At 53.5% G+C, this 25,294-nt stretch overlaps 2 protein-coding genes and 1 pseudogene across 3 annotated transcripts in view; 2 read left to right on the forward strand and 1 right to left on the reverse strand.

Moving 5' to 3' along the window:
• The first annotated feature begins 927 nt into the window (after positions 1–927).
• Positions 928–2,760, forward strand: LOC125521438 (acetylajmalan esterase-like). The gene is made up of 4 exons (XM_048686491.1): positions 928–1,354; positions 1,469–1,681; positions 1,774–1,922; positions 2,009–2,760. Exons 1-4 carry the CDS (start codon positions 1,105–1,107, stop codon positions 2,525–2,527), a joined length of 1,131 nt encoding a protein of 376 aa, XP_048542448.1. The 5' UTR covers positions 928–1,104; the 3' UTR covers positions 2,528–2,760.
• LOC125521437 lies at positions 2,704–13,816 on the reverse strand (annotated as a pseudogene).
• The window catches only part of LOC125521439, a 33,756-nt gene continuing 22,231 nt past the window's right edge, over positions 13,770–25,294 (forward strand). For both annotated transcript variants that reach the window (XR_007289274.1, XM_048686492.1), the window contains exons 1-2: positions 13,770–13,968; positions 14,046–14,139. Coding sequence is in view for 1 of the 2 variants with exons in the window: in XM_048686492.1 (XP_048542449.1) it covers positions 13,932–13,968; positions 14,046–14,139 (131 nt within the window). In the remaining variant the exon portion in view is untranslated. The remainder of the gene's footprint in view (positions 13,969–14,045; positions 14,140–25,294) is intronic.

A 25,294-nucleotide genomic window follows, 5' to 3' on the forward strand; every position in this document is an offset into this window, starting at 1 on the left:
ATCCCCATCTAGTCTTGGTGGACCGGGGAGGGGGGGGGGGGGGGGGGGGGGGAGGGACGACCTTGATACTACCGACGGCCTTGCCAAGCAAGCGCGCACAATGTCATACTCGTTGCCGTGGATGCTGGGCTAGCCGACCATGTAGCAGTATCACGATAACCACTGAGGCCCACCGCACATGCGGGGAGAAGGTACTCATCGTCCGCAAGCACCGCTCGGACCAGCCAAACCCCAACTACCCGGACGTCATCGACGGCAGCGGCGGCGGGGTAGGGGAGAAGGAGGTGGGGGGACGCGGCTCCGACAGCTTGGGTTTTCAGGGCATGACCAATGCATAGCCCCAGGGTGATGCCCCGTAGGCCACATAGGATCGGATGTCAGGAAAAGTAGGTTCAGATGGAGCAGCGGGATCCTTTGCAGGAGGCGGGTGCTTGAAAAGAAAAAGTGTGGTCTGGTGCGTAAAGCCGAAAATGTTAAAATGGTGAGTAGAGATGCACGTGTGGTGGGAGTCTTTATTTTCTATTCTTTGATGAGGCCCCACTAATGGCAGCATACATTGGGGAGAAAAAATCGATATAAATGCTTCAAGCTACTTTTTATCATGATGCACATGTATCCATATGTCACCATTGTACATGTGATCTGTATCCATATGAGGCTGTTGCCTTTTCTTCTTTTCCTTGCTGATATGATGCCTTTCTTTGTATCTGTGGTCACGATGACTCCAGTCCAAAGCAGAGCCGATGGCGAGCCCCACGATCTCGGACCGGATCCGACCCTACTTGACATCCTTGTCAGCAGCAAAGCGACGGACACACAGAATCGCGCGGCATGGCACTCGAAAAAGAAAGAATGTCTTCCTTTAATCCTGTCAAAAAGAAAGAATGTTTTTCCGCTGTTCTTTGCCACACCCACACGCGCACGCATCGCCGCCCCGGCGACGAAAACCACCGCTCCTCCGTCAATCCACGCCTTTCTCTAGAACGCCCGGCCGGGTATAAAAGGAGGCCGTGGCAAAGCAGGAACTCATCGACCATTCAGTAGCTAGCTAGCTCCGAGTCCTGTCGAGATACGCACGCACTCATCATTTACAACCGTTTCTGCATGGCTTCCTACGCGGCTTTCCTCCTCCTCGTCGCTGCTTTGTTTGTGTGCTGCTGCCACGCGCAAGGCGGCGACGACGGCGCCGTGGCGGCGATCTACAGCCTCGGCGACTCCATCACGGACACGGGGAACCTGGCCAAGGAGGCGCCGCCCGGCGCGTTCGAGACCATCAAGCACCTCCCCTACGGCGTCACCTTCGGCCGCCCCACCGGCCGATGCTCCGACGGCCTCCTCATGATCGACTTCCTCGGTACGCACGTTCGTCCCAACTAGCAGTGCATGCATACTCTGCTTCAGAGTGAACGGCAGGAGTAGTACTGCACGTAGTGAACGTACGTGACACTCTGGTTCATGTGCAATGCAGCTCAGGACATGGGCCTCCCGTTCCTCAACCCTTACCTGGCCAAGAACATGAGCTTCGACCACGGCGTGAACTTCGCCGTCGCCGGAGCCACCGCCATGGACCCCGCCGACCTGTTCAACCGCACCTTCTCCATGCCCTTCACCTCCAACTCCCTCAAGCTACAGCTCCGGTGGTTCAAGGACTTCATGAAGTCCACCTTCGCTACTGATGCAGGCAATTCATAAATTTTCTTCCCACATTATCTCAACGCAGACTGTTTTCGCAGTCAGGCATACTAATTCTCTATGTAAAATTTCTGTGTGCAGAAATTCGCAAGAGGCTCCAATCTTCTCTGGTTTTGGTCGGGGAGATCGGAGGAAACGACTACAACTTCGCCTTCTACGCAAACAAGTCTGTCAGTGAGGTGGAGAAAATGATCCCAGCTGTGGTTCAGACCATCATCAACGCCACCAAGGTACTATCTTCAAACATCTTCTCTTACACGTACATCCAAAAGATTGGGAACTAATTCTGCCGAGTTGCCTCTCTCATCACACACAGGAAGTGCTTGACATGGGCGCGAGCAGAGTCATCGTCCCGGGCAACTTCCCCATCGGCTGCCTCCCGAGCTACCTCACTGCCATGGCTGCGCCAGAGCCGTCGGCATACGACTCCACGGCCTGCCTCAAAGACCTCAACCTCTTTGCCGCCAAGCACAACGTGCAGCTCCAGCGGGCCGTCGCCGGTCTCCAGGCGTCATACCCGGACGCGGCCATCGCCTACGCCGACTACTTCAACTCCTTCCTCAGCCTCCTCAAGGGCGCCCCGGCGCTCGGCTTCGACGAGAATAGCACGCACAAGGCCTGCTGCGGCGCCGGCGGCAGGTACAACTATGACTTGAGGCTGATGTGCGGCGTGGAGGGGACGGCGGTGTGTGCGGACCCATCGGCGTACGTGAGCTGGGACGGCATCCACATGACCCAGGCGGCGTACAAGGCCATGTCCAGGCTCATCTACCACGGGAGGTACCTGCAGCCACAGATACTCAGCTTCCCGGAGGAGAAAAATGGACAGACATGATAAACTGTTTGATTCTCCCCTAGACTAGACGATGGAAGCCTCACCGCAACATTTTGAGCCTTCGATGAGTTCTTCCATGGCTATGCTATATACGCACTCTGCACTATGTATCCAGATTAAACTACTCCGACCTAAAGTAAAAGTAAAGATGCAGTTTTAGCATGTTGAGCAGGGTATACAGTTACAAACAAAGTTACTTCTCTCAAGTAAATTGAGAGGATTTTACGTGTTGATTTGGTACAAAGTTACAAACCTACATTTCTCTAAAGAACTTGCAAAGTTACAGCATAAGAGTAGCTTGCCCCTGGTATGTTGCCTCAGTTCATGTATCTAGCTAGTGCTATCACACTTTCATCAGGACTCAAGCCTCCAGCGAGCTTTGATCCTTGAGAGTACAGACGGCAAATCTTACAGGAAAAAACCCACCAGCAAATAAATGCACACAAATCCAAACACTAAGAGCTAAGATTTAACAGCCTTGATTTGATCTATGCTAAACAACTATGTACATTGAGAATACCAGTTGAGCTCAGAATTCTGGCGAATGATCTCCGGTGCAAAGTTGTTTGAAACGGGATAGCAGCAATGTTAAATCTGGGTCAGCTTCATGCTTCTTCCAAGCTTCCTCAAACTGCTGTCCCTTGCATCTACAAGGGTACATCTTACCATGAGAAGACCAAATGACAGATCTCAGAGGAAAAAATGATGAAATGCGGAAAAGTACAAAATATTTAAGTAGGAGTTCTGGCTGGATATGTATAAGTACATACTAAGACAACAACAATTTGCACCTGAATCCAAGTGGCAGAAACCAACAGAAGATAACCAGTATCTCCCGGGACAGAAACTGACCTGGTTTGAGTGCACTCTAAAGATCAGAATACTTTACTCCCATCACCACTCCAGTATCATAATACTAAGGTTAACATTAAATATTTTTACCCTGGCCAGAAGTATTGTTCCAACGATTAATCTTGTTCCAACTAGTCCATTGGTTGTACAGACACAGTGCTAGAAGAAGCTCCCACACCAGGTGGGGTGTGGGTCTGGGGAAGGATTATACGAGGCAGACCTTACCCCTGCACAGTGCAATGCAGAGAGGCCAGGTTAAACCCAGGACCTCTTGGCACAAGTGGGGGGTATATCACCACTGCGCCAGGCCCCCATTGTTTGATTAGATAAATTATCTTCAGACGTAACCTAACTTGGTTGGATGAAATAATAGAAGGTTATCTTGAGCACCAATTCATAAAAGTCATAAGCATGATACACTGAAGAATAACCAATTTAACTGCCCACCAAGACAGTAGAATGGCAGCCAACGAGGTGCAAGATAAGGACTCATTCTGAACCAGTGTACTATTCTAATTTCCGAACCTAATTTACTCCCAGAGATGTACAGCTGCCATTTAATAGGAGTGTGATGTAAAAACTAAAATCACTAGTGAAGGATAATCTTACTTCTGGAGTAGCATGAGTATTTCCATTATGTGATTTCGCATGATCTCATGGCTCTTTCTCATGGCCGACTCCTTATACAAAAGAACAAGCTCATCCACCAGTCTAAATACAAAAAAAAAAAGTGAGTTGGAAATTTCCAGATTCAGCAAGTGCCAAGTAGATAAAACAAAAGATGACAACAATCCTAAGAAGTACTGCACGACCTAGTTACAGAGGGAGTATCATATTCTCTAGTACCTTGAAGTGTAGGGCGACTTCCTGATCCAGGTAAGCTTAATAACTATATGAATTCGCTCTAACACCTGCAAATGATATATGGCTGGAATATTAAAGAAATGTGATTAATACATAGATAATCACATTGTCCATAATCAGGACAACCTTCTTACCAGAAGAACTGTTCTATCATCATCAGCATGCATCCATTGGAAAAATAGAGAGAACAGGAGACGAAAATGTGCCAACAGGAAGAGGCCCATAGCATCCAAAACTGGCCCGATAAGGGTAAGCCATGCAACACGACGTTCTTTGTTTAGTGGTTGCCGTTCCAGGTGTCCCAACATCTCAGAAAGTACGCGGTCGTACCTGGAACCAATGGAAAACTGAAGTTGAAGGAAAAGGACAAGATATGTAGTTGAGGTTTAAAGTAGAGATGAACCAGACTGATGGTACCTATATAAAACTCATATTAGTAGACAGCTGAGTAACTTTAAGTCAGTGTCTTTGTCCTAGCTTTCCACTCTTCAGCCAATGACTATAACTGTTAATCTCAGATTCCCCCACGATTATGATGTACTTCAATATAAGTAGAACAAATTCCATCTACGTTGCTTTTCTAAACAGTGCTATCAATGTTGTTAAGGCGGCAAGGCGACCTAATGCGAGCACCCACTGCCCTAACACCTAAGCACCTAGCTAAAGCGTGCATAATTGCAAGGAGCTGCCAGGGCGCCTTGATGCCTAAGCGCCCAAGGCAGGACGCCTTAAAAACAATGGTGACTATTGACTACAGAAGGAGAAGATGTAATAGTCTTTTATCTCACTAACTTAAAGGCAGATTTTCAGTTTTAAGCCATTCCATTTGCCGAAAAAGGCTTTCGCCCCGCTTTATATTATAAAGCACATGCCCAAGCCAACAATCCACAGAGGTTCAAACACACACACCAAGTTCAAACAGAACACAGGATCCGTAAGGGTTAATGCTGAGGGCACAGCTAAACAAGCCCTAGAACAGAAATAAACGACTGCATCTAGTCGGGCTCGGGGGGGGGGGGGGGGGGGGGAAGCGGTGCGCCCAGGCGGAAGGCTAGCGATCGAAGGTCGGCGAGGAGGGTGTTGATGACGTCCCGATCCTGAGGGCGGCTAAGCGGCCGCCAAAGCTGCAGGTACCCACACATTACATTTTAAAAATGGCGTCAGTAGCACGTCTGAGAGTGACCTTTTGGATGACAAGCTTATTGCGGACAGTCCACAGCGTCCAGGCGAGGACCCCTACGCAGAGCCAACGGACCCCTAGGCGAGGACCTTCTGGTTAGCGTCCTCCACCGTGCCGCACAGGGGGCAAAGCCCATCTCCAGGTCCGTTACGCTTGAGGACTTCGACTCCGGAGGGGAGGCGTCCACGGATCCATCGCCAAAGGAAGATCCTAATCTTCAGTGGCAGGCGGATATCCCAGACCAAACTGAAGGGCTCGGGGGCGGGCGAAGGCGCGATGGCCGCGTATAGGGACTTAGTAGAGAAGCGTCCGGAAGATTCTAGGCGCCAAGAGATGGCGTCCGGGGTGTTGGTGACGTTCATCAGGAGAAGGGCAATGTCCTCGAGGAGGGCATCCCAGGCGGCCACTTCGGGTGGGCCAAAAGGGCGGCGAAACGCGAGGCGCCCTAAGTCAATAAGGGCCGTCTCAACAGAGACCCGCGGGTCAACAGCAATGGCGAAGAGCTCGGGAAAGCGGGCGGCCAGAGGGGTGTCGCCGATCCACCGATCAAACCAGAACAGGGTCGCGGACCCAGACCCAACCGAGATGGACGTGCCAATGCGAAGCATAGGGAGCAGCTGAATGACGGCCTGCCAAAACTGGGATCCGCCCGAACGCTGACAGGAAGCCAGAGGCTGTCCACGGAGGTACTTGTTCCGGATGATGGTGAGCCAAAGCCCTCCGTCACCATTAGCAATACGCCATAGCCACCGGGTCAGGAGGGCGATGTTCATGCGTCGGGAGGACAAAATCCCCAGACCCCCCTGGTCCTTGGGTTTACATATGTCCGGCCAACTGACCATATGGTACTTCTGTCTGTCATCCTCGCCAGCCCAGTAGAACCTGGATTGGTACTTGGCAATTTCCGTGTGCAGCGTTTCATGGAGGCTATAAAAGCTCATGAGGTACCAAAGAAGGCTGGCGAGAGAGGAGTTGATGAGAATCACACGCGCAGCCTTCGATAGCCAGCGCCCTTTCCAAGGCTCGACGCGATGTTGCATACGGGTCACCGTGGGGCGGAGGTCCGCCACGGTGAGGCGCGAATCACTAATGGGGATCCCCAGGTAGGTCGTGGGGAAAGAACCCAGCCGACAATTAAGTCGGTCAACGATAGCCTGAGCTTCCACCGGAGGGTAACCAAGAACCATCACTTCGCTCTTATCGAAGTTGATCGTTAGGCCTGACATCTGCTGGAAGCACAGGAGGAGGAACTTCAGGTTAGCCACGTCCTGAGTAGAACCTTCAACCATTATTATGGTGTCATCCGCGTATTGAAGGAGGGAGACCCCTCCCCCTCCGACTAGGTGGGGGACAATGCCATGAATATGGCCAGCACCCTTGGCTTTGTCCAGGATGGCGGCCAGAGCATCGACCACCATGTTGAACAGGAACGGCGAGAACGGGTCCCCCTGACGCACCCCACAGAGAGTGGGGAAGTATGGCCCAATCTCGCCGTTGATGTTCACCGCAGTCCGCCCACAGGAGACTAATTGCATCACGCGAGTCACCCAACGGTCGTCAAAGCCCTTACGCAGCAGCACTTCCCGAAGGAAAGGCCAGTGCACAGTGTCATAAGCTTTATGAAAGTCCAGCTTCAGGAAGACAGCGCGATGTTGTTTCACCCGAACTTCGTGAAGGACTTGATGGAAGACCAACACGCCATCTAAAATAAACCGGCCTTGGATGAAGGCCGATTGGTTCGGGTGAGTGATCGAGTTAGCAAGCAGGGTCACCCTATTGGCGTACCCTTTGGCCAGGATCCGGAATATCACGTTAATCACGGTGATGGGACGGAACTGGCGAATATCAGAGGCGCCCGGAACCTTTGGGATGAGGGTAATGATCCCATAATTGAGGCGTCCAAGGTCCATAGAGCCCGAATAGAACTCCTCGAAGAGGGCCATGACCTCAGGTTTGACTGTCTGCCAGAACGTAACGGGCAAGCCATCCGGACCCGGGGCCGAGGAGGGGTTCATTCCTTTAATGGCCGCGAGTACCTCTTCTTCGGCGAAGGGGGCAACAAGGGCCGCGTTGGCCTCATCGGAAACCAACTCCACCCCCGTCCAAGTGTCGGGGGCGAGACTAGCCCCACCCCGAGGGGTGGGGGTAAAGAGGGCTTTGTAGAAGCCGTCTACATGAGCCCGAATGGCCGCAGGGCGGACAAGGGGGGCATCATCCTCCCACAAGCAATGGATGGAATTTCTCCGGCGTCGGCCATTCGCAACCGCCTGGAAATATGCAGTGTTCGCATTGCCGCGGAGCACCCATCTTTGGGTACCACGCAACCTCCAGTATGCCTCCTCATCTGTGTAGATGGAGGAGAGTTGATCCTCAAGATCATATCTCAGCATCCACTCATCTGGGGAGAGCCCGGAGGAGTCGGCCCGGGCATCCAGAGCCTGAATAGCCAACAAGAGAGATCTTTTACGCTCGCGGAGGTCACGGCCAAGATTAGCGCCCCAGCCCTTCATGAATTGGCGGGCAAGCTTGGCACAGAAGTGCCACGAGTCAACGGCGGACATGGAGCGATGGGGAGAGGCGCGAGCAAGAGTCCAACGAGCAGAGACCGCATCCCGAAAGCCGGCCTGGTTGAGCCAAAAGGACTCAAACCTAAACCGCGGCGGGAGGGGGGACGCTCGTCCGCAGAGGATAGGAGGAGAGGGACGTGGTCAGACCCAATCCGGGTAATCGCCCGGAGCGAGGTCAGGGGGCACCTCAATTCCCACTCCGGGGAAACTAGGACACGATCCAAGACGGATCGCGTCGTGTCGGCCTGGCGGTTAGTCCAGGTGAATCGCGCCCCCGTCCGCTCGATCTCCCGGAGGCCGAGCTCCGCGATCTAGTCGTTGAACAACTGCATCCGGGGGAGGTTAATCCTATCATTATTCTTCTCGTCCGAAGAACGGATGAGGTTAAAATCTCCGCCCACAACTACTGGGAGGAGGGAGGCGGAGATCTTTTGGTGGAGCTCCGCAAGGAAGGTCGGGGAACGGTGGTGATCTGCCGGACCATAGACAACCACGACCTCCCATTTGAAGTTCAGAGCTCGCTCAAGAATCTCCATGCTAACGAAGAATTCGCCCCGGTCCATGCCGCCCACCTCGAAGGTGGCATCCTTAACCCCTAAAAGGATGCCACCGGAGTGGCCCGTGGTCCCACTAGAAGGGAGCCAATGCCAGGCGAAGAGGTGAGAGCTGAGGCAGTCAAGCTCCTGGAGGGAGAACTCAGTACGCAAGGTTTCCTGGATCGCAATGATGTGAATGTGTTCGTCACACATGTATTCGACTAGTTGGCGGCGTCGGCCATCATGACCGAAGCCGCGGATGTTCCAAAAAAGGGCCCGCATCTAAGCCCCCATCGGGGGGCTGCTTGACCCCAGGACACGAGATGCGCTTTGGGCGCGGAGAGCAGCAGTGCGGGACCGAGTGCGCCCACGAATAGCCCCGTCGACCACCGGAGGGGCCTGAACAGCGGTACGGGCAGTCTGGTCCTCAGGGGTCCTACGCAGACGAGCCCGAGTCTCAGCCAGCTTACCATCCAGGATCTCGCGAGCCCTAATGGCCGCGATCTGCTCTAAGGGGGGACCCACTTCCCCCCTGAAAACGATGGCCGAGTCAGTGGCCACCTTGGCAAGGTGTCCAAGAGGAACGGCCTCAAGCGCGGAAAAGGAACAACAGGAAGAACTGGGGAGGGCGGAATCCACACCTGACTCGAGGTTCCGGGCAGCCGCCCGGATCTCAGCACGCTCGGCGATGGACGGAACCGAGGCATCGGCCGGGCGGGCCGCATCGAGGCGGGCGCTGCGGCGAGACGCCGTCACCGGCGTCGAGGAGGAGCGGGGCCGCCTGGTGTACGCCACCGTCTGGGGAGGGATCGCGGAGACCGGAGTGGTGATGACCACGGCCACCGCCGAAGCCGGGGAGGCAGGGGAAGTGGGGTGGGCGTCGGGGGCCACCAGCGGGGGAAGCGGGGCGACGAGCACCAGGGTGTCACCAGACGCATCCCCCACAGGCGGGAGCACCGGAGAGGGCTCTCCGAGGGGAGGGGTCCCACCGTCACCACCCGTGAGGACCGGAGGGGTCGGGGCCGGGGGGGACGGTGGTTCCGGATCCGATGGAGAGGAGCGGCGAGCGGAGTTGGCGGACGGAGAATGGGGCGACGAGGGGGGCACGACGAGCAGACCAACACTCGAGATGTCACTGGCCGACTCCGAGGCAGGGGGAGAGGGTGCCACTGGGGGTGCGGCCAGCTGAAGAGCCACCGCGAGGTCAGCGGCAGACACTTGGGTGCGGCCCTGCCCAGAGCCGCCGCGACCCGAGGGAGGGTTGGCGGGCTCACGAGACGAGGAGCGAGAGCGCTCAGAGATGTCGTCGTCCTCCTCGTGGTCGTCGAAGCAGGAGTGGCGGGGGCGCCGGTGGTGGGAGCCATCGGCATCCGCGGGCCCGCCCCCCTGGAGGCTGTTGGCGAAGAGGCGGGGGCGGCCGATGTGGTTCGGCGGTTTGGGGCAGATGGTGAGGTCGTATCCGTCGTCGTTGAAGAAGACCCGAAGTGTGGTGTGGAGCTTGGAGGCGTCCAGGCATTTCACCTTGACCCGGACCTCCTCCTCCTTGCGCAGAGAGAGCTCGTCGACCACCACCACCTTGCCCAGGATCTTGGACATACTGCGAATGACCCGCTCAGACCGGGCCACGTCTGGGAGGCCGGCGATGAGGAGCCAAGCAGTGTCGAGGACCGCCACGGCCTTGGGATCCCACCTCGGCTCGGAGATGTTCCCCACAATCCCGTTGAGGGCCAAGGTGATGCTGTCGCTACGGGTGCAGAGGCCCATGCTCAGGTCGTCGGGGAAGATCACCGAGAAGGCGTTGGGCGCGGTGAAGGTCACCTGCCAATCCCACTTGCATCGGCAGAGGTGGTTGAGCTCGGCCTCGATCAGCTCCGGAGTGGCGACGCCCTCCCCCACGACCGTCACAAGGGCCAGGAGCGAGGGGGAGGGAGGCGGGAGCTCCGGCACCTCAATGTGGAAGAAGCCCATGTCCTCGATGCCGTGGCCGTACATCATGATCTCCTCCGTGACCGGGCGCTCCGGACAGAGAACCGCAGGGTGCCCGGCTTCCTTGTAGAGGTAGCAGGTCGGTGGGTTGGGGCAAGCCACTTGGAAGTGGCCGGGCAGGCCGCAGTTGAAGCACGACGGACCCTCGGGGGCGGCGACGGCACCCGAGGCCGGGGTCACCATGGCGGCGGAGGAGGCGGCAGGTGGAGGGCGAGGCGGCCCCTTCTTCTTCTTCTTAGTGCCCGGGCGCCCACGGTTCCCGTTGCCACCGTTAGATGGCGGAAAAGTGGCTTGGGCGCGCGGGGGCTGGTAATGCCGGTTCTCAGGGGCGGTGGACCCGGAGGCGGGAGGAGCCTGGCGCGGAGGGGAAGGCCGGCGGGAGCCACGACCGTCACGGGCCGGCGAGCGCCGGGTCGGTGACCGGCCTCGGGCAGGCGAGTTGGCCCGGTCCCGAGAGTCCTCCCGAGGCGGATCCCGGCGGGCTGGCAAGTGTGAGCGGCGGTCATCCCGCGTTGGGGAGCGGCGTGATTGGCGGGGAGGGGAGCGGCGGGGGTCGCGGGAGTCGCGAGCAGGGGAACGGCGAGCCGGGCGGGAGGTGAGCTGGCTCCGGAGGTCAGCCTCCCGCCGGAGGCCGTCGGGGGAGGAGCGCGGAGGATCCCGGCGGTCATCCACACGCCGCTTCGGGCGGGGCTCGGCATCGCCCCAGTCCCGGGGCATGGCCGGTGGGGGAGGGGGGGCGAGGGGGCGCGGCGGCCAGAGGGGACAAGGGAGGCGGCCTGCGTGGCGGCGGGATGGGGAGCGAGGGGCGAGGCACGGGGGGGCACGGGGAAACCCTACAGGGGGCCAAATCGAGCGCCGGGACGGGCCAGACCGCGCCGGGGGGCGCTGCTGGGCCACACCACGCGCGGCCGGGCTGGACGGCCGGCCCACGCAGCGGTCGGCGGCCCGCATCCCACCTGTGGGTCCAGCAGCCGACAGCACGTGGGAAGGCCCGACTGGTTGGGCCCCAGGGAGGCCCAGCAGCAGCGCAACCCGAAACGACCGGCCCGAGGCAACCAACCGGGGCACGAGGGTTTCCCCAGGCGCCGCCGCGGAGGTCGCCGCCGGGGCAGGACGAGGGCGGCGCGGCTAGGGCACGACACGCCGGCCGGTCGGAGACAGGGAGGGAGCAGCCCCGAAGGAGGAAATGAACGGGCGAAAGGGGGCTCTCCGAACAAGGATGCTCGAGAGCGCGAGCGCCGCCGCCGGCGACTGGCCGGCCGGAGCAGAGGCGGATGCCGCCAACGCGGGGGACCGCCAGGAGTCGAGCGCAACACCGCGGTCGGCGCGGCCGGCGACGCCCCAGCCGCCAGCACGACACCGCCGGGGAGGGGCCCGAGACCCCAAGGCATCCCCTTTCGACCCAGGAGACGGCCGCCGGTGGCGCCGATCGGTCCCGCGGGAGGCCAAACTCCCACCCCTGGGAGTCAGGCCGCTGGCAGGGACGGATGGAGGCGGCTGGACCGGAGCGCGGGGCGGGATGCGGTCGCGGCAGGCGATGGGGCGGCCCGCAGCCACATCGGCAGCTTCGGCGAGGTCCGCCCAGGACTCGCGCGGAGGAACAGCCGAAGGAGATGGCGGGGAATCGGGCGAGGGGGGCGCCGGCAGGCCGGCCGCGGGCGAGGCCAGGGGCAAGGGCGGCGGCGGCGGCGCCGCCGAGGCGACCAGGGCGTCGCCAGAGCCAGCGCACGCGAGAGCCATCGCCATTCCATTTGTAAATATGGATCTCCAGGGGCCATCAAGATATAGTACCAGGACCTCAATTGCATTTTGGTGCAAAAGAAAAAGGCTATACCACAGTTCTCAAAGTGGCAGATGAGTAGTACATTTATATCATAAATATCTTATACATTTCAAAATACCCATACTCCAATGTAAAATCCGAGAATTTACAACAGGAATAAAACGGAGAATTTACAAGTAGGAAAAGAGTGTACCAAGGGCTATGTGGATTACTTCTCTGAGTGCAAGTCAAGAGCAGCACTGATACCTCAATAACACGATACCATATAACTCATCATCTGCAGGAATGTTATGGCAACAAGCATCCAGTATTGCATCTTCATACAAACTTAATTCTGTTACTTTCACATTCTTTGCTATGTGCATGAAGCTAATCATTCCTTATTCCTGTCAATCATATGGATCATTCTCACTCAAAATGCCCACCAACAGCAATTTAGGGGAAAATGAAATAAGCACTACTGGTCAAGCTGAATGCGGTTAAAGAAAAAGTTGCACTGCTATTCAGCAGACACTGAAGTTATCCTCAATAGAGAAACCAAAAAAGGACATCACCATACCTTAACATCCGGTGACCAATGATCCAATGCCGTCAAAGCACATGGAATGACTAACCAGCACAGATCGCCAAGCTTGGGGTAATTAACCTGAAACATTCGATGAAGCAACTTCAGTAAACACCTTTGATGCTGAAATACTTCAAAGTTAGTTACTGCAACACATTTTCTGTTTCTCACAGTAATCTGAACATTTTGATTCAAGCAGGTGTCAAGTTTTCCTAAATAAACTACTCCTTACTACAATCTAGCCATGGATGGTCCTAGAATTTACTGATTGCAAAGAGAATGTTTCTTGCGTAACTAGCATTCGAACACAAACCTGAGACAACAGCCAACGGAACTGGTGCGCAGCGACAAAGGCGTGCTCCTTGGGCGGCTTCACGGCGCCAACCATCATCATGGCATCATTGGCGTCCACGCCCGTGTCCTTCAGCACGGCCTTCAGCGGCAGCACTGCCTCCGGCATCATGGCCACCAACATCTCGCCGATGCCGGCCCACCCGCCCATCGCCGCCATCTCCTCCATGGCTGCGGCGGCCGCCTTGGAGAGCCCCTCCGGGACCCAGTGCAGCGCGGGGGCCTCCGCGGAGGCCGCGCGGGCGGCGGCGCAGAAGAGGAGGAGGTCCACGGCCTCCTTGCCGGCCCCGCCCGTCGGGGGTTCAGAGGGGGACGGGAGGAGTGAGGCGAGGAGGGATTTGACGGAGGTGTCGGAGCCCTCCGGGGGCGCGTAGGGCGCCGTGGCGAGGAGAGAGCGGAGCGGGGAGGCGACGCGGAGGAGGTCCTCGCGGCGGAGGGCCGCCGACGCGGCGGGCGACGGCAACGGCGCCATGGCCTACCCTACCGCAAAGAGGTCCGTGTGAGAACCGAGTTGTGAAGGAGGAGCCACAACCTCCGGGTCCCACTCGTCAGACATATCCACAACCTCCGCGGCAGCGAAGCAGCGCCGCTATCGCCGCCCTCCTCGGCCGCCGCTGTCGCGCGGGCCGTGCACCGATCGAGCACGGCGATTTGCCGTGCCCGGAGACCGCAAAAGCAGAGGCTGAGGACAATCCTTCAAGCTCTTGAGGCGAGCTTGGAATGGAGTCCCACGCCACACCGCCGATTTCCCTCACCGGTGAGCCCCGTCCGATCCCATTCGCGTCACAGTGCGACACTGAATTCTATCTGATATTTGCCTCGCTTAATTTCTAGCTTTCGGCACCGGAGATCGAGATGGCCGTCTTCTCCACCAACTCCGGTTGAAACTGCGGCTCCCGCCGTCCTGCCTGCTCGGCTTCCTATGCTGGTGAGTTTATGGGATACCGTGGTCGAAGATGACCGCGCTGTTTTGGCAGTTGCATTGCCTGCACGGCTTAACCTTCATGACCGCGCCATGCCGCCATGGCTATCATTACGCCGGCCATTTCCAGTATCCTGTAAGGATGTAGATTATGCAGCACCCTGCTAGGTGTTACACAAGGCTAAGCTCTTTCGAAAGAAGAAGGACGTCGATATTGATCATGACAAATCGAACATCTTTGTGGCAATTTATATTTGTTGACCATGACCCTCGTCAACTAAAATTGCCATAACAAATGTTCGATTTGCCATGGTCACATCCCGAACTTTTGGGATTTATCATTTCTGAAAAAGAAAAAAACAACGCTAAGATAAGCTTCCAAGTTGGATCTTAAAAGCTAGAAATTCCATGTTAAGTAGAGAAAAACTGAAATATCTATGACGCCTATTTCGATGTGGCTCCAGATTATAATGATGCAGTGAGGGTACATCAAGATATATAGTTACAAATTTATATAGAACACAGCTGTTTCTTCAATCACAAACATTACAATTGTATAGTAAATACTACTTCAGTCTTAAGACAGACATATATTATGATGTCTAGACACACAATGCAGCTCGTTTTCCTGAAACAAAAAAGGAGGATGTTGAATGTGAGCTTTCAGCGGTTCAGCCATAGCTTGGAGCAGTCTTGGTATCGGAGGCAATGTGATCTCAACTAGCCCTTCGAGAATTTGGACCACCTGTCCCATTGTTGGCCGATCAAGCTCATTGTCTTGAAGGCACCAACATGTAACCTTGCAAGCAATTTCAAGCTTGTTTAGATTGGCAATACCATGTAGCTTGTGATCTACCAAACTCCCGACGTCTCCTTCAAGAAGCTTATGTGCGGCATGAACAGGAAAGTAAACATCAGTGTTGCCACCGCTAGGACCTGTCGGACATGAGTTCCTCCTTCCAGATATTATTTCCAACAACACCATCCCGTAGCTAAAAACATTGACTTTTGGTGTAATAGGAACACCGGTAAGCCATTCAGGCGCAAGGTATCCTGTAGTTCCTCTCATTGTTGTCAATACTCTGCTATAATCCCTTCCTAAAAGCTTTGCCATCCCAAAGTCTGCAATTTTTGGAAGGAGTGAAGCATCAAGAAGTATGTTTTCTGGCTTGATATCACAGTGTATGACGCGGTCTCGACAACTGTCATGCAAGTAGGCCAACCCTCTTGCAACACGTATACCAAAACATATTTTTGTACAAAGGTAGTAACAATAAAATGCTGACTGAAAGTTCAGGAAAGTGACCGAAACTTAACAAAAGTAACTGACTGAAACTTAACAAAAAGAAATACTGAAACACAATTGGACACGTAAAAAAGACTGAAACTTCAAATGCTTAAAAATAAGGAGAGTCTAGTTAATACAATTCTGCTGCTTTCATCCGTAAATAAAAGAAGAGATTGTGCTGCTTTAAATTCATCCGTCAACCATCATCTACCGGATAGTTAACTAGCACTGATTTTCACCAATATTCAGTTGGTGAAGGCACTTGTGTTGCACTTATGCACCTCTCCCTCACCCCTCGTTCATAAATAATCGGCACTTCTACTTCTACATAGTTCATAAGAAGAAGAAAAACTCGTCAAAAAAAATAATAAGAAGAAAAGTGGTCTATGTTGCTAGTTGTGCAAGGTTTAACATGTCGAGAACGAAAGAATAGATGGGAAAAGGAGGTAGCAGGAAACTTAATTTGTGGCCAACAAGAAGATTGTTAGATCCTACCAGAGAACGTTGTCTCAACAGTAATCAACACAGGAGAAAGGTGCAGGATCTGTGTAGTGTGACCTGCAGATCTGCAGCGAACACCTACGTCTGGTGGAGGTGCTATTGACTCTCAGAAGCATCCTCCCTGGTGTGTCGCCTACACTGGTCGCTACTTTAAGGATGTTTGAGTATGCCCCGTTTTTCTGTCAACTCTGCGATCTTCTGGTTAAAAATTCACGACACAGGCAATACAAAGTTGATGATTGTATTTCTAGCATCTATAAAACATTGTTCTGGATTGGATGGCATTGTGTTATTTTGAGTTTGGGTGGGCAGGCAGAAACATTTTTCATGAGACAACAGTTCAAAGATTCTGATTTTATCGGATATTTTTGGGATGAGTGTCTTAACTTTCTATATGATCAGTTGTGTGCGTCACTAATTAAACAAAATCAGAGTCTTGGTGCAGAATGGTGTGGAGCTCTTTGATCTACAACAAAAATCATCTCAAAGATGTTAACAGACAGACTGCAAAAGTTGATCGCAGAGCTTATTGATGTTATCTTGTCCAACTTTATTAAGGGGCGTTCGATTGCGAAAGAGTTATCGTTGCCTCGGAGCTTGTACAGTCAGCTGTCAAGAGGAAATTGCCGTTGATTGTTTTGAAGTTGGATTTTCAAAAAGCCTTTGATACATTTCTTTGGGACTGCCTGCTTGAAATCTTTCGTCACCGAAGTTTTCCTGATGGCTGGATTAAATGGACCCAAACCATGCTCCGATCTGGCCAGGCTCAGGTTCTTATCAGTGGCACCACTTGGTTGGGGGAAGCCATTTCTTTTTTGAAAGACCCAGCATTGCTGGCTTCATTGATTTAGCAGGAAGGAGAGTACAAAGGTTGATCGGATCGATCAAGAATAGAAAATAAGAAGAGACGGTCAAGCGACCGTCATCTTATGCAGGAAACACTGAAATCAATCTTCTCCCAACATTTCCCCGAACGGGGCCTCTAATTTCTTTGCTCCTGCCAATCTCCATTGTTCTAAGTTACTACTGATCTTTGCACATATCCGCTGATGACTTGGAGTCGCCCCCCTGAAGGTGCATTCATTCCTCTCGTTCCAGATCTCCCACAGAACCATAATGATCATTGATCTGATTGCTCTTCTGTTATGTGGTGAAGTCTGGTTGATGGCCTGCTGGCATATTTGAGCTGATGAGGTGAGGCCCTTGGTCAATGATGATAGAGAGGAGCATCCAGAACGCCTTGCCGTGAGCAGCCAAATTTCCCGCGCGAAACTGCAATCCCAAAACAAATGTGTGGACGTTTCCAGATTGCGAAGGCACAATTGGCAGAAGTAATTGTTCGGCCAACCCCTCCTTTGAAGTCGATCGTTGCACCAAAGCCTGTCCTGGAGAAGTAGCCACATGAACATCTTGTGCTTGTTTGGAGCCCAGACCTTCCAGATTAGGTTGTTGAACATGGGCTGACCCGGGGCCTGAAACTGCATGTTGTATGCTGAATTTGCAGAGTAGCAGCCATTGCTGGTGTGCCTCCATCGTATGCGGTCATCCTCTTGTGGGCACAGCACCGTGTTTTCGGCCTGTAACATACGCCACATGGACAGAAAATCGCGTGCAATGGCCATGGTGTCACCATGTTGCAAATCTTTGATCCACTGATCATTCCGGAGGGATGCTTCAACGCTTCTACTTTTTCTGCGGGCGTGATTGTAGACTGTTGGGTATGAAATTGCCAGCGGGTAGTCGCCAATCCAGTTGTCTTTCCAGAAGTCTGCTTTGCGGCCGTTCCCGATCTGAACTTTTGTTGCCAAACTGAAAATCTCTCGGTCCTTCTCCGACACCGAGGGCTTTAGCTACACCCACGGTCTTGTTGGTTGATCCCATGTTAGCCACTGCCATCTGAGGCGAAGGGCAATGCTGAACTTGTTTAGGTCTAGGATGCCCAACCCTCCTATACGCACCGGGGAGCAAACCTTCGACCAGGCCACCTTGCACTTACCCCCGGCGAGCTGGTCATCCTGGCACCAGAGGAATCGCCTTCGGGCCTTGTCCATCTCTCGAATGATCTTCTTTGGCACTTTTAGAACAGTCATGGCAAAGGTTGGCAGGGCGGAGAGGACGCTACGTACCAGAACCCTCCTACCTGCCAAGTTGAGCAGTTTTCCTTTCCAACCCGCCAGCCGCGCTTTAATTCTGTCAATCAAGAACTGGAAGTGGCTTAGCCTCAGCCTGGCCGTCGAGATCGGCAAGCCGAGGTAAGTCAGGGGGAAGCCAATCAGAGTGCCGCCGAAACCCTGTAGCACATCCGACAAATCGATGTCTTCGCACCTAATGGCTGCCACTGAAGATTTACTTTGGTTGAGTTACAGCCCTGTTGCTTCTCCGAATTTCATCAGCAGATCAAGAAGCATATCCACCTCCGTCTTGGATGGATTGGCGAATATGACCGCGTCGTCTGCGTAAAGGCAGACCCTCATGCTCGCACCCCGACCCGGCAACTGGGTCAGCGTCCCTCCTTCGGAAGCCGCTGCTAGCAGGTGGTGGAGTGGATCAATGGTGATGATGAAAAGGAGCGGGGAGAAAGGATCTCCCTGACGCAGGCCTTGTCGGTGCCAGAACTTCTCACCCGGTTCACCGTTCATCAGGATGGAGGAGGAGGCGGAGGATAACAGCATGGCGATCCAGTCCCTCCATCGTGGGCTAAAACCCATTCTCTGAAGCAGTTCCAGTAGGTATTCCCACGACACTGAATTGAAGGCCTTGGCAATGTCCAGTTTGAAAAGAAGGGCCGATTTCCTGTCCCTGTGAAGCGCTCTAACACAGCCCTGCACATACTGATAGCTATCATGGATGCACTTGCCCTTTTGGAAAGCAGATTGCGCCGGTGAGATGAGGTCCTTGAGTTTTGGGGCCAGCCGCATAGATAGAACCTTAGCTATCAGCTTTGACACGGAGTGTATGAGGCTGATAGTCCTGAAGTGGCTCATCTCCGTTGCTCCATCCTTTTTAGGCAGCAGTGCTATGAGTGTCGTGGTAACGATTCCGACAATAAGAGAGGGGTAGGATAAAGGAGCATGATCTATCGAGATGCATATGGGTGACACGGTGGTTTTAGCGAGTTCGGGCCTCCCACGGTGGAGATAACAACCCTACGTCTCGTGCTCCGGAGAGGCTTTGTTTTATCTTAGTATGTATCCGGAGATTACAATGAGAGAGGAACGGATCCCCGTAGTCCTGAGACTAATGGTGAAAAAGAGAGAGAGAGATGGAAAAAGAGAGCCCCCTCGTCTAGTGGTGGGGGTGGCTTATATAGAGTGCGCCACCCCTCACCTCCTATGTTACAAAGTGGGGCATGAATGCCATAATACCAGCCCACTACCAAGCCCTCACTATGAGAATGATGCCGACTGCTTTGCTGTCTGCTGGTCTTCGTATATCCGAGTGAGTCGTACGGTCGAGTGGATGGTATGCTGCTTGGTCGAGTGGATAGTATGCTGCTTGTCCGAGTGGATAGTATGCCTGTATAAAATTTATCTAGACCCACATGTTGTGTGGACCCCATGCTTTATGATATTTCGACCATTCGTGAGCCTACCTATTATGTGTATCCCCAACATTAGCCCCTGAATCGATTGCGATTTTGCAGAACGAGTTCGTGAAAGACACAATTTGGTCCGAGTGATTACGGAAATACTCGGTACTTGTCATCGTGCTTTCAGACAACCAAGGTTTGAACAAAATCTCAATGGATTCTGGTACTGTGCTTCCCGACTGATCTTGGGTAAGTGCCCATGAGGAGCAACTTGGTGACATTCGATCATCTCTCAGAAGAGGTTAACTTGTGATTAGAGTATGGATGTGTCATTAAATCTGGGCAACAAGATTGACGCATGGACTGTTCTCTCGGAGAGATGCCATTCTTATCCCGGAGGAACGTCAATACGAGTCGGTTCTTGATCCAAACTTATGAGTTTCACGCTTTGAGTCCTAGAAGAAGGCTCAAGATAGGTCCACAGAGGAGCGTTAAACTCACCTTATAGCAATTTTTTTAGGTAGCCGATGGGAGCCTTTAGAACTTGTTTGTTTGTTGTTCATCACTCGGACTGGTCAGGTCGTACCGAGTGGAGATTACTCCAGTGGGGGCACGCTGAGTGCATCCACTGGGTGTAGTCCCCGAGACCGCCGGTCTGAGAAAAGTAAAAATCTTCTTGGCCGGTACCGATTGAACTTGTTCCTCTCCGACTCAGAGGTCGAGTAGTACTTGAGAATATGGTATTGGTCTAGCTTGTTTCTCCTCGACTCGGAAGTCGAGTAATACTTGAGTGATCTGAAGCTGGTCTTGACCGAGCAAAAATGTTTCTTTCTGAGTTCTCTTCCAGTGGGGGCACGCTGAGTGCACCCACTGGGTGTAGTCCCCAAGCCTGTGTCGGACTAGATGAGTCGGGCAGAGGGTTTAAGTCTCCTGGTAAACCTCCATGCAGTCGACATGGTAAATATCTTTTAGGATGAAATTGAGTGAATCGGATGCATCTTCAGACGCTTGCCATGGTAAATAAGCTCAGCCTGGAGCTGGGTCAGTCAGACTGATCTTCGTGCACTCGGCACGGAATAAATTCAGCCTGGAACTTGGTCAAGCAGGTGAATCTTCGTGCTCTCGGCACGGTGAATGAACTCGGCTTTGAAACTGCCGATTGTAGAAAAAAGCTGGACACTCCAGGGAGTGGTCGTTCCAGTAGTACTTCTTATATTGACCGTTAGATTTTGCGTGAAAGGGGTATTTGTCCGAGTGGACGTGCTTCCCAACTGATCTGGGTATGTTGACTGCAAGGAAAAACTTGGTGGCATTCGTATGTCTCCCGGAGGAGATAGACTAGTGGTCTGACATCGACATGCCATGAAACCTGAGTGGCGAGGCTAGTGTGTGGGCTGACTCTTTGGAAAGATGCCACTCATCATCCCGGGGGAACACCAGCGCATGCCATCTCTGAGTCCAAGTTTGTGAAACTGACGCCTTGGAGCCTAGGATAAGGGCCAAGTGTATCCATAGAGGACCATCGTTTCACCCTTTTGCAGTCCTGAAGATGACTTCAATAAATGACTTGGACGATCGTCCGAGTGAACGGTACCTACCCTTATAAATTTTCGGCGGAACGAGCATGTATGGTCAGAAAGATACTCCTGATGTGATCAATGGGTTGATCGAATGGGCGTAACCCCTGAGGGCAGCATGGCCAATGGCTGAGCGTAGCCCCCGAGTGATGCTCGAAAGAGGTAAGCTTGCTACAGAGTGTGATATGAGGTTTGATCATATGAGTAACTTAGTCGTTCCCATGCTGGGGGTGTAGAGGTAAAGACATGTCCAACTGATGGTGACGCACGAGGTGGCCGAGGGGCGATGATGTGCACAACCGAGTGACGACGCGCGGGGCGGCCGAGTGGTGATGAGGTGACCAACCGATGGAGACGCGCGGGGCGGGCGAGTTGTGATGAGGTGACCAACCGATGGCGACGCGCGGGGCGGCCGAGTGGTGATGAGGTGACCAACCGAGTGACGACGCACGGAGCGGCCGAGTGGTGAAGATGCTCGAGGTGGACGAGTGAATGACTACGTGTCCAGCCAAGTGGTGACGCGCGGGGCGGCCGTGTGGTGAAGGCATGCACAACCAAGAGGCGACGCGCGGAGCGGCCAAGTGGTGAAGACGTGCACAACCGACTGGCGACGTGCGGGACGGCTGAGAGAGGATGCTCGAGGTGGCCGAGTGAAGGACTACGTGTCCATCCAAGTGGTGACGCGCGGGGCGGTCGTGTGGTGAAGGCATGCACAACTGAGAGGCGACGTGCGGAGCGGCCAAGTGGTGAAGACGTGCACAACCGAGTGGTGACGTGCGGGATGGCCGAGTGAGGATGCTCGAGGTGGCCGAGTGAAGGAATGCGTATCCAACCAAGTGGTGATGCACGGGGTGGCCGAGTGACGACGCGTGGCGTGGCCAGGTGACGACGCGCGGGGCAGCCGAGTGAAAGATTGCGTGTCCAGCCAAGTGGCTGAAATTGTCTTCGAAGGAGTTAACCAGATACTTTCGAAGCTAATGCAGTGATGAGGTTGATGTAGTGTGGTTGCGACGCAACAAGACCGGCGTGACAACTGAGTTTGAGTAGGAATGAAGATGGCGCGCAGAGCGTCCTGGGTGATTATAAAACTTGTCAAAGTGGCGGATTGAATGCGCTTGTTGAAGTGAAGGATCTGACTGGTGATGAAGTACTCGACCACTCAGGAGAGTGTCATTCCAAATGAGATGCAGTCCCCGAGTGCGGCGTAGCCCCCGAGCGTACTACAGGCTTCGACAATGGATATGTCGGAATACGAGAAATATAGTTTTGAATGGATGATTTGCAATTCATCGAGTCGGACTCGGGTAAAAATGAGGAGAAGCTTCCGAGTGATGCTTGAAAGAGGCAAACTCGCAAAGGAGTGAAGTGTGAAGTTTGATTATAAAAGGGACATATCTGTCTCATGCCTGACGAGGTCTATATTATTGATACGATGAAGAGGATTCCGCAGAGGGGTTGACCGGATGTATTTGAAGTCAACAGAGCGACAAGGTCGGTGTTGTGGTGCGCTGGGACCGGTATGGTGACCAAGTCCGAGCAGCGATGAAGTTGGCGCATAGGGCCGTCGAGTGATCGTGTAACTTGTGTAAAAAACGACACAAGCCAACGAAATAATTTCTCGAGGAAATTTGATGTGTGCTGAAATGATTTGTGTGAATAACACCCATAGACACCCGTTGGGAGTGCAAGGGGCTTGCTGGTTAACTAGCAAGAGTTTGAAAGAGCCAAGGATCCGTTTGAACTTGTCGAAGCGACGGACCCGATTGAACTCATTGGAATAATGGCTCAAATAAAACGAAAGTGTAGTGTTTCGACTAAGTTGCAGCCCCGGAGGACCGATGCAAACTCGAAATGAAGAACGACACATGGTGTTCATGAATGATGTATGCGAAAAAAATGGAAGTTGGACTCGGGAGTCACATAACCAGTACTAAGCAAGTATGAGAAAATAAGCAGCCGAGCGTAGAGGTACACTCGGTGGCGTGGCCTCCGAGTGAACGTGATGTGTGAATTATGGGACACTCGGGAGGACGGAAATAACAGAATGTAAAATGGCTTAGCTGTCTGAAGGCGCGTGAGTGGCCGAGTGGTGACGAGGCGATGGTGACAGTCGACCTTCATCTCGGTGTCTTTGCGGATAGGGATGGAGCACACATTATACTTGTGATGCAGCTCCTTGAGTTAGAGGTTTGCTCTTGTCTCAGTCAGATTTTGGTTACTTAGGCGAGTCCTTGGACTACAGCTAAGCCTCCGAGTGGGAGGTTTGCTCTTCACTCGGTAGGATTTTTTTTCAAACTTAGGCGAGTACCGGACTGCAGCTAAGCCCCCGAGTGGGAGGTTTGCTCTCCACTCGGTAGGATTTTTTTCAAACTTAGGCGAGTACTGGACTGCAGCTAAGCCCCCGAGTGGGAGGTTTGCTCTTCACTCGGTAGGATTTTTTCAAACTTAGGAGAGTACTGGACTGCAGCTAAGCCCCCGAGTGAGAGGCTGGCTCATCGCTCGGTAGGATTTTTCGAACTTAGGCGAAACAGATTCGCAGCTAAGCCCCCGAGTGAGAGGCTGGCTCATCACTCGGTAGGATTTTTCGAACTTAGGCGAAACAGATTCGCAGCTAAGCCCCCGAGTGAGAGGCTGACTCATCACTCGGTAGAATTTCTTGAACTTAGGCGAAACAGATTCGCAGCTAAGTCACCCACTGGGGGATTTTGCTTACAAGTATAAGCAACAACAATTATTTCAGAAGGAGACGGTAGCAGTCGACCTGCACATCGTCGTCTTTGCGGGTCAGCGATGGATCGTACGTTGTATTTGTGACGAAGCTCCTCAATGAGGAGGCGACAGTCGACCTGCCCCTTGTTACTGCAGAACAGGATGAAGTGCGTGTTGTATTTGTGGCGAAGCTCTCCAAAGAGGAGGCGGTAGTCGACCTGCCCCTTGTTGCTGCAAAGCAGGATGTGTTTCAAACTTAGGCGAGTGCTGGACTGCAGCTAAGTCCCCGAGTGGGAGGGCTACTTTCCTCTCGGTAGGATTTTTTCAAACTTAGACGAGTGCCTCACTGCAGCTAAGTCCTCAAGAGAGAGAACTTAGGCGAGTACTGGACTGCAGCTAAGCCCCCGAGTGGGAGGACTGCTCTCCACTCGATAGGATTTTTTCAAACTTAGGCGAGTGCCTGACTGCAGCTAAGCCCTCAAGAGAGAGAATTTAGGCGAGTACTGGACTGCAGCTAAGCCCCCAAGTGGGAGGACTGCTCTCCACTCGGTAGGATTTTTTCAAACTTAGGCGAGTGCCTGACTGCAGCTAAGCCCTCAAGAGAGAGAACTTAGGCGAGTACTGAACTGCAGCTAAGCCCCCGAGTGGGAGGACTGCTCTCCACTCGGTAGGATTTTTTCAAACTTAGGCGAGTGCCTGACTGCAGCTAAGCCCTCAAGAGAGAGAATTTAGGCGAGTACTGGACTGCAGCTAAGCCCCCAAGTGGGAGGACTGCTCTCCACTCGGTAGGATTTTTTCAAACTTAGGCGAGTGCCTGACTGCAGCTAAGCCCTCAAGAGAGAGAACTTAGGCGAGTACTGAACTGCAGCTAAGCCCCCGAGTGGGAGGACTGCTCTCCACTCGGTAGGATTTTTTCAAACTTAGGCGAGTGCCTGACTGCAGCTAAGCCCTCAAGAGAGAGAACTTAGGCGAGTACTCGATTGCAGTTAAGCCCCCAAGTGGGAGGACTGCTCTCCAATCGATAGGATTTTTTTAAACTTAGGCGAGTGTCTGACTGCAGCTAAGCCCTCAAGAGAGAGAACTTAGGCGAGTACTGGACTGCAGCTAAGCCCCCGAGTGGGAGGACTGCTCTCCACTCGGTAGGATTTTTTCAAACTTAGGCGAGTGCCTGACTGCAGCTAAGCCCTCAAGAGAGAGAACTTAGGCGAGTACTCGATTGCAGTTAAGCCCCCAAGTGGGAGGACTGCTCTCCAATCGATAGGATTTTTTTAAACTTAGGCGAGTGTCTGACTGCAGCTAAGCCCTCAAGTGAGAGAACTTAGGCGAGTATTGGACTGCAGCTAAGCCCCCGAGTGGAAGGACTGCTCTCCACTCGGTAGGATTTTTCAAACTTAGGCGAAACGGATTCGCAGCTAAGTCACCTACTGGGGGATTTTGCTTACAAGTATAAGCAACAACAATTATTTCAGAAAAAACTGTTAAAATCTGTGTGGTGATGAGGTGACCAACCGATGGCGACGCGGGGGGCGGCCGAGTGGTGATGAGGTGACCAACCGA

This window comes from Triticum urartu, chromosome 7 (assembly GCF_003073215.2).
Source record: "Triticum urartu cultivar G1812 chromosome 7, Tu2.1, whole genome shotgun sequence".
Classification (NCBI taxonomy): domain Eukaryota; kingdom Viridiplantae; phylum Streptophyta; class Magnoliopsida; order Poales; family Poaceae; genus Triticum; species Triticum urartu.

Excerpts from the sequence above, each read along its gene's own strand:
- LOC125521438 (XM_048686491.1), top strand. The coding sequence starts at position 1,105 with ATGGCTTCCTACGCGGCTTTCCTCCTCCTCGTCGCTGCTTTGTTTGTG. Across the intron at positions 1,682-1,773 it reads CACCTTCGCTACTGATGCAG|AAATTCGCAAGAGGCTCCAA; the intron begins GCAATTCATAAA and ends TTCTGTGTGCAG. Across the intron at positions 1,923-2,008 it reads CCATCATCAACGCCACCAAG|GAAGTGCTTGACATGGGCGC; the intron begins GTACTATCTTCA and ends CATCACACACAG.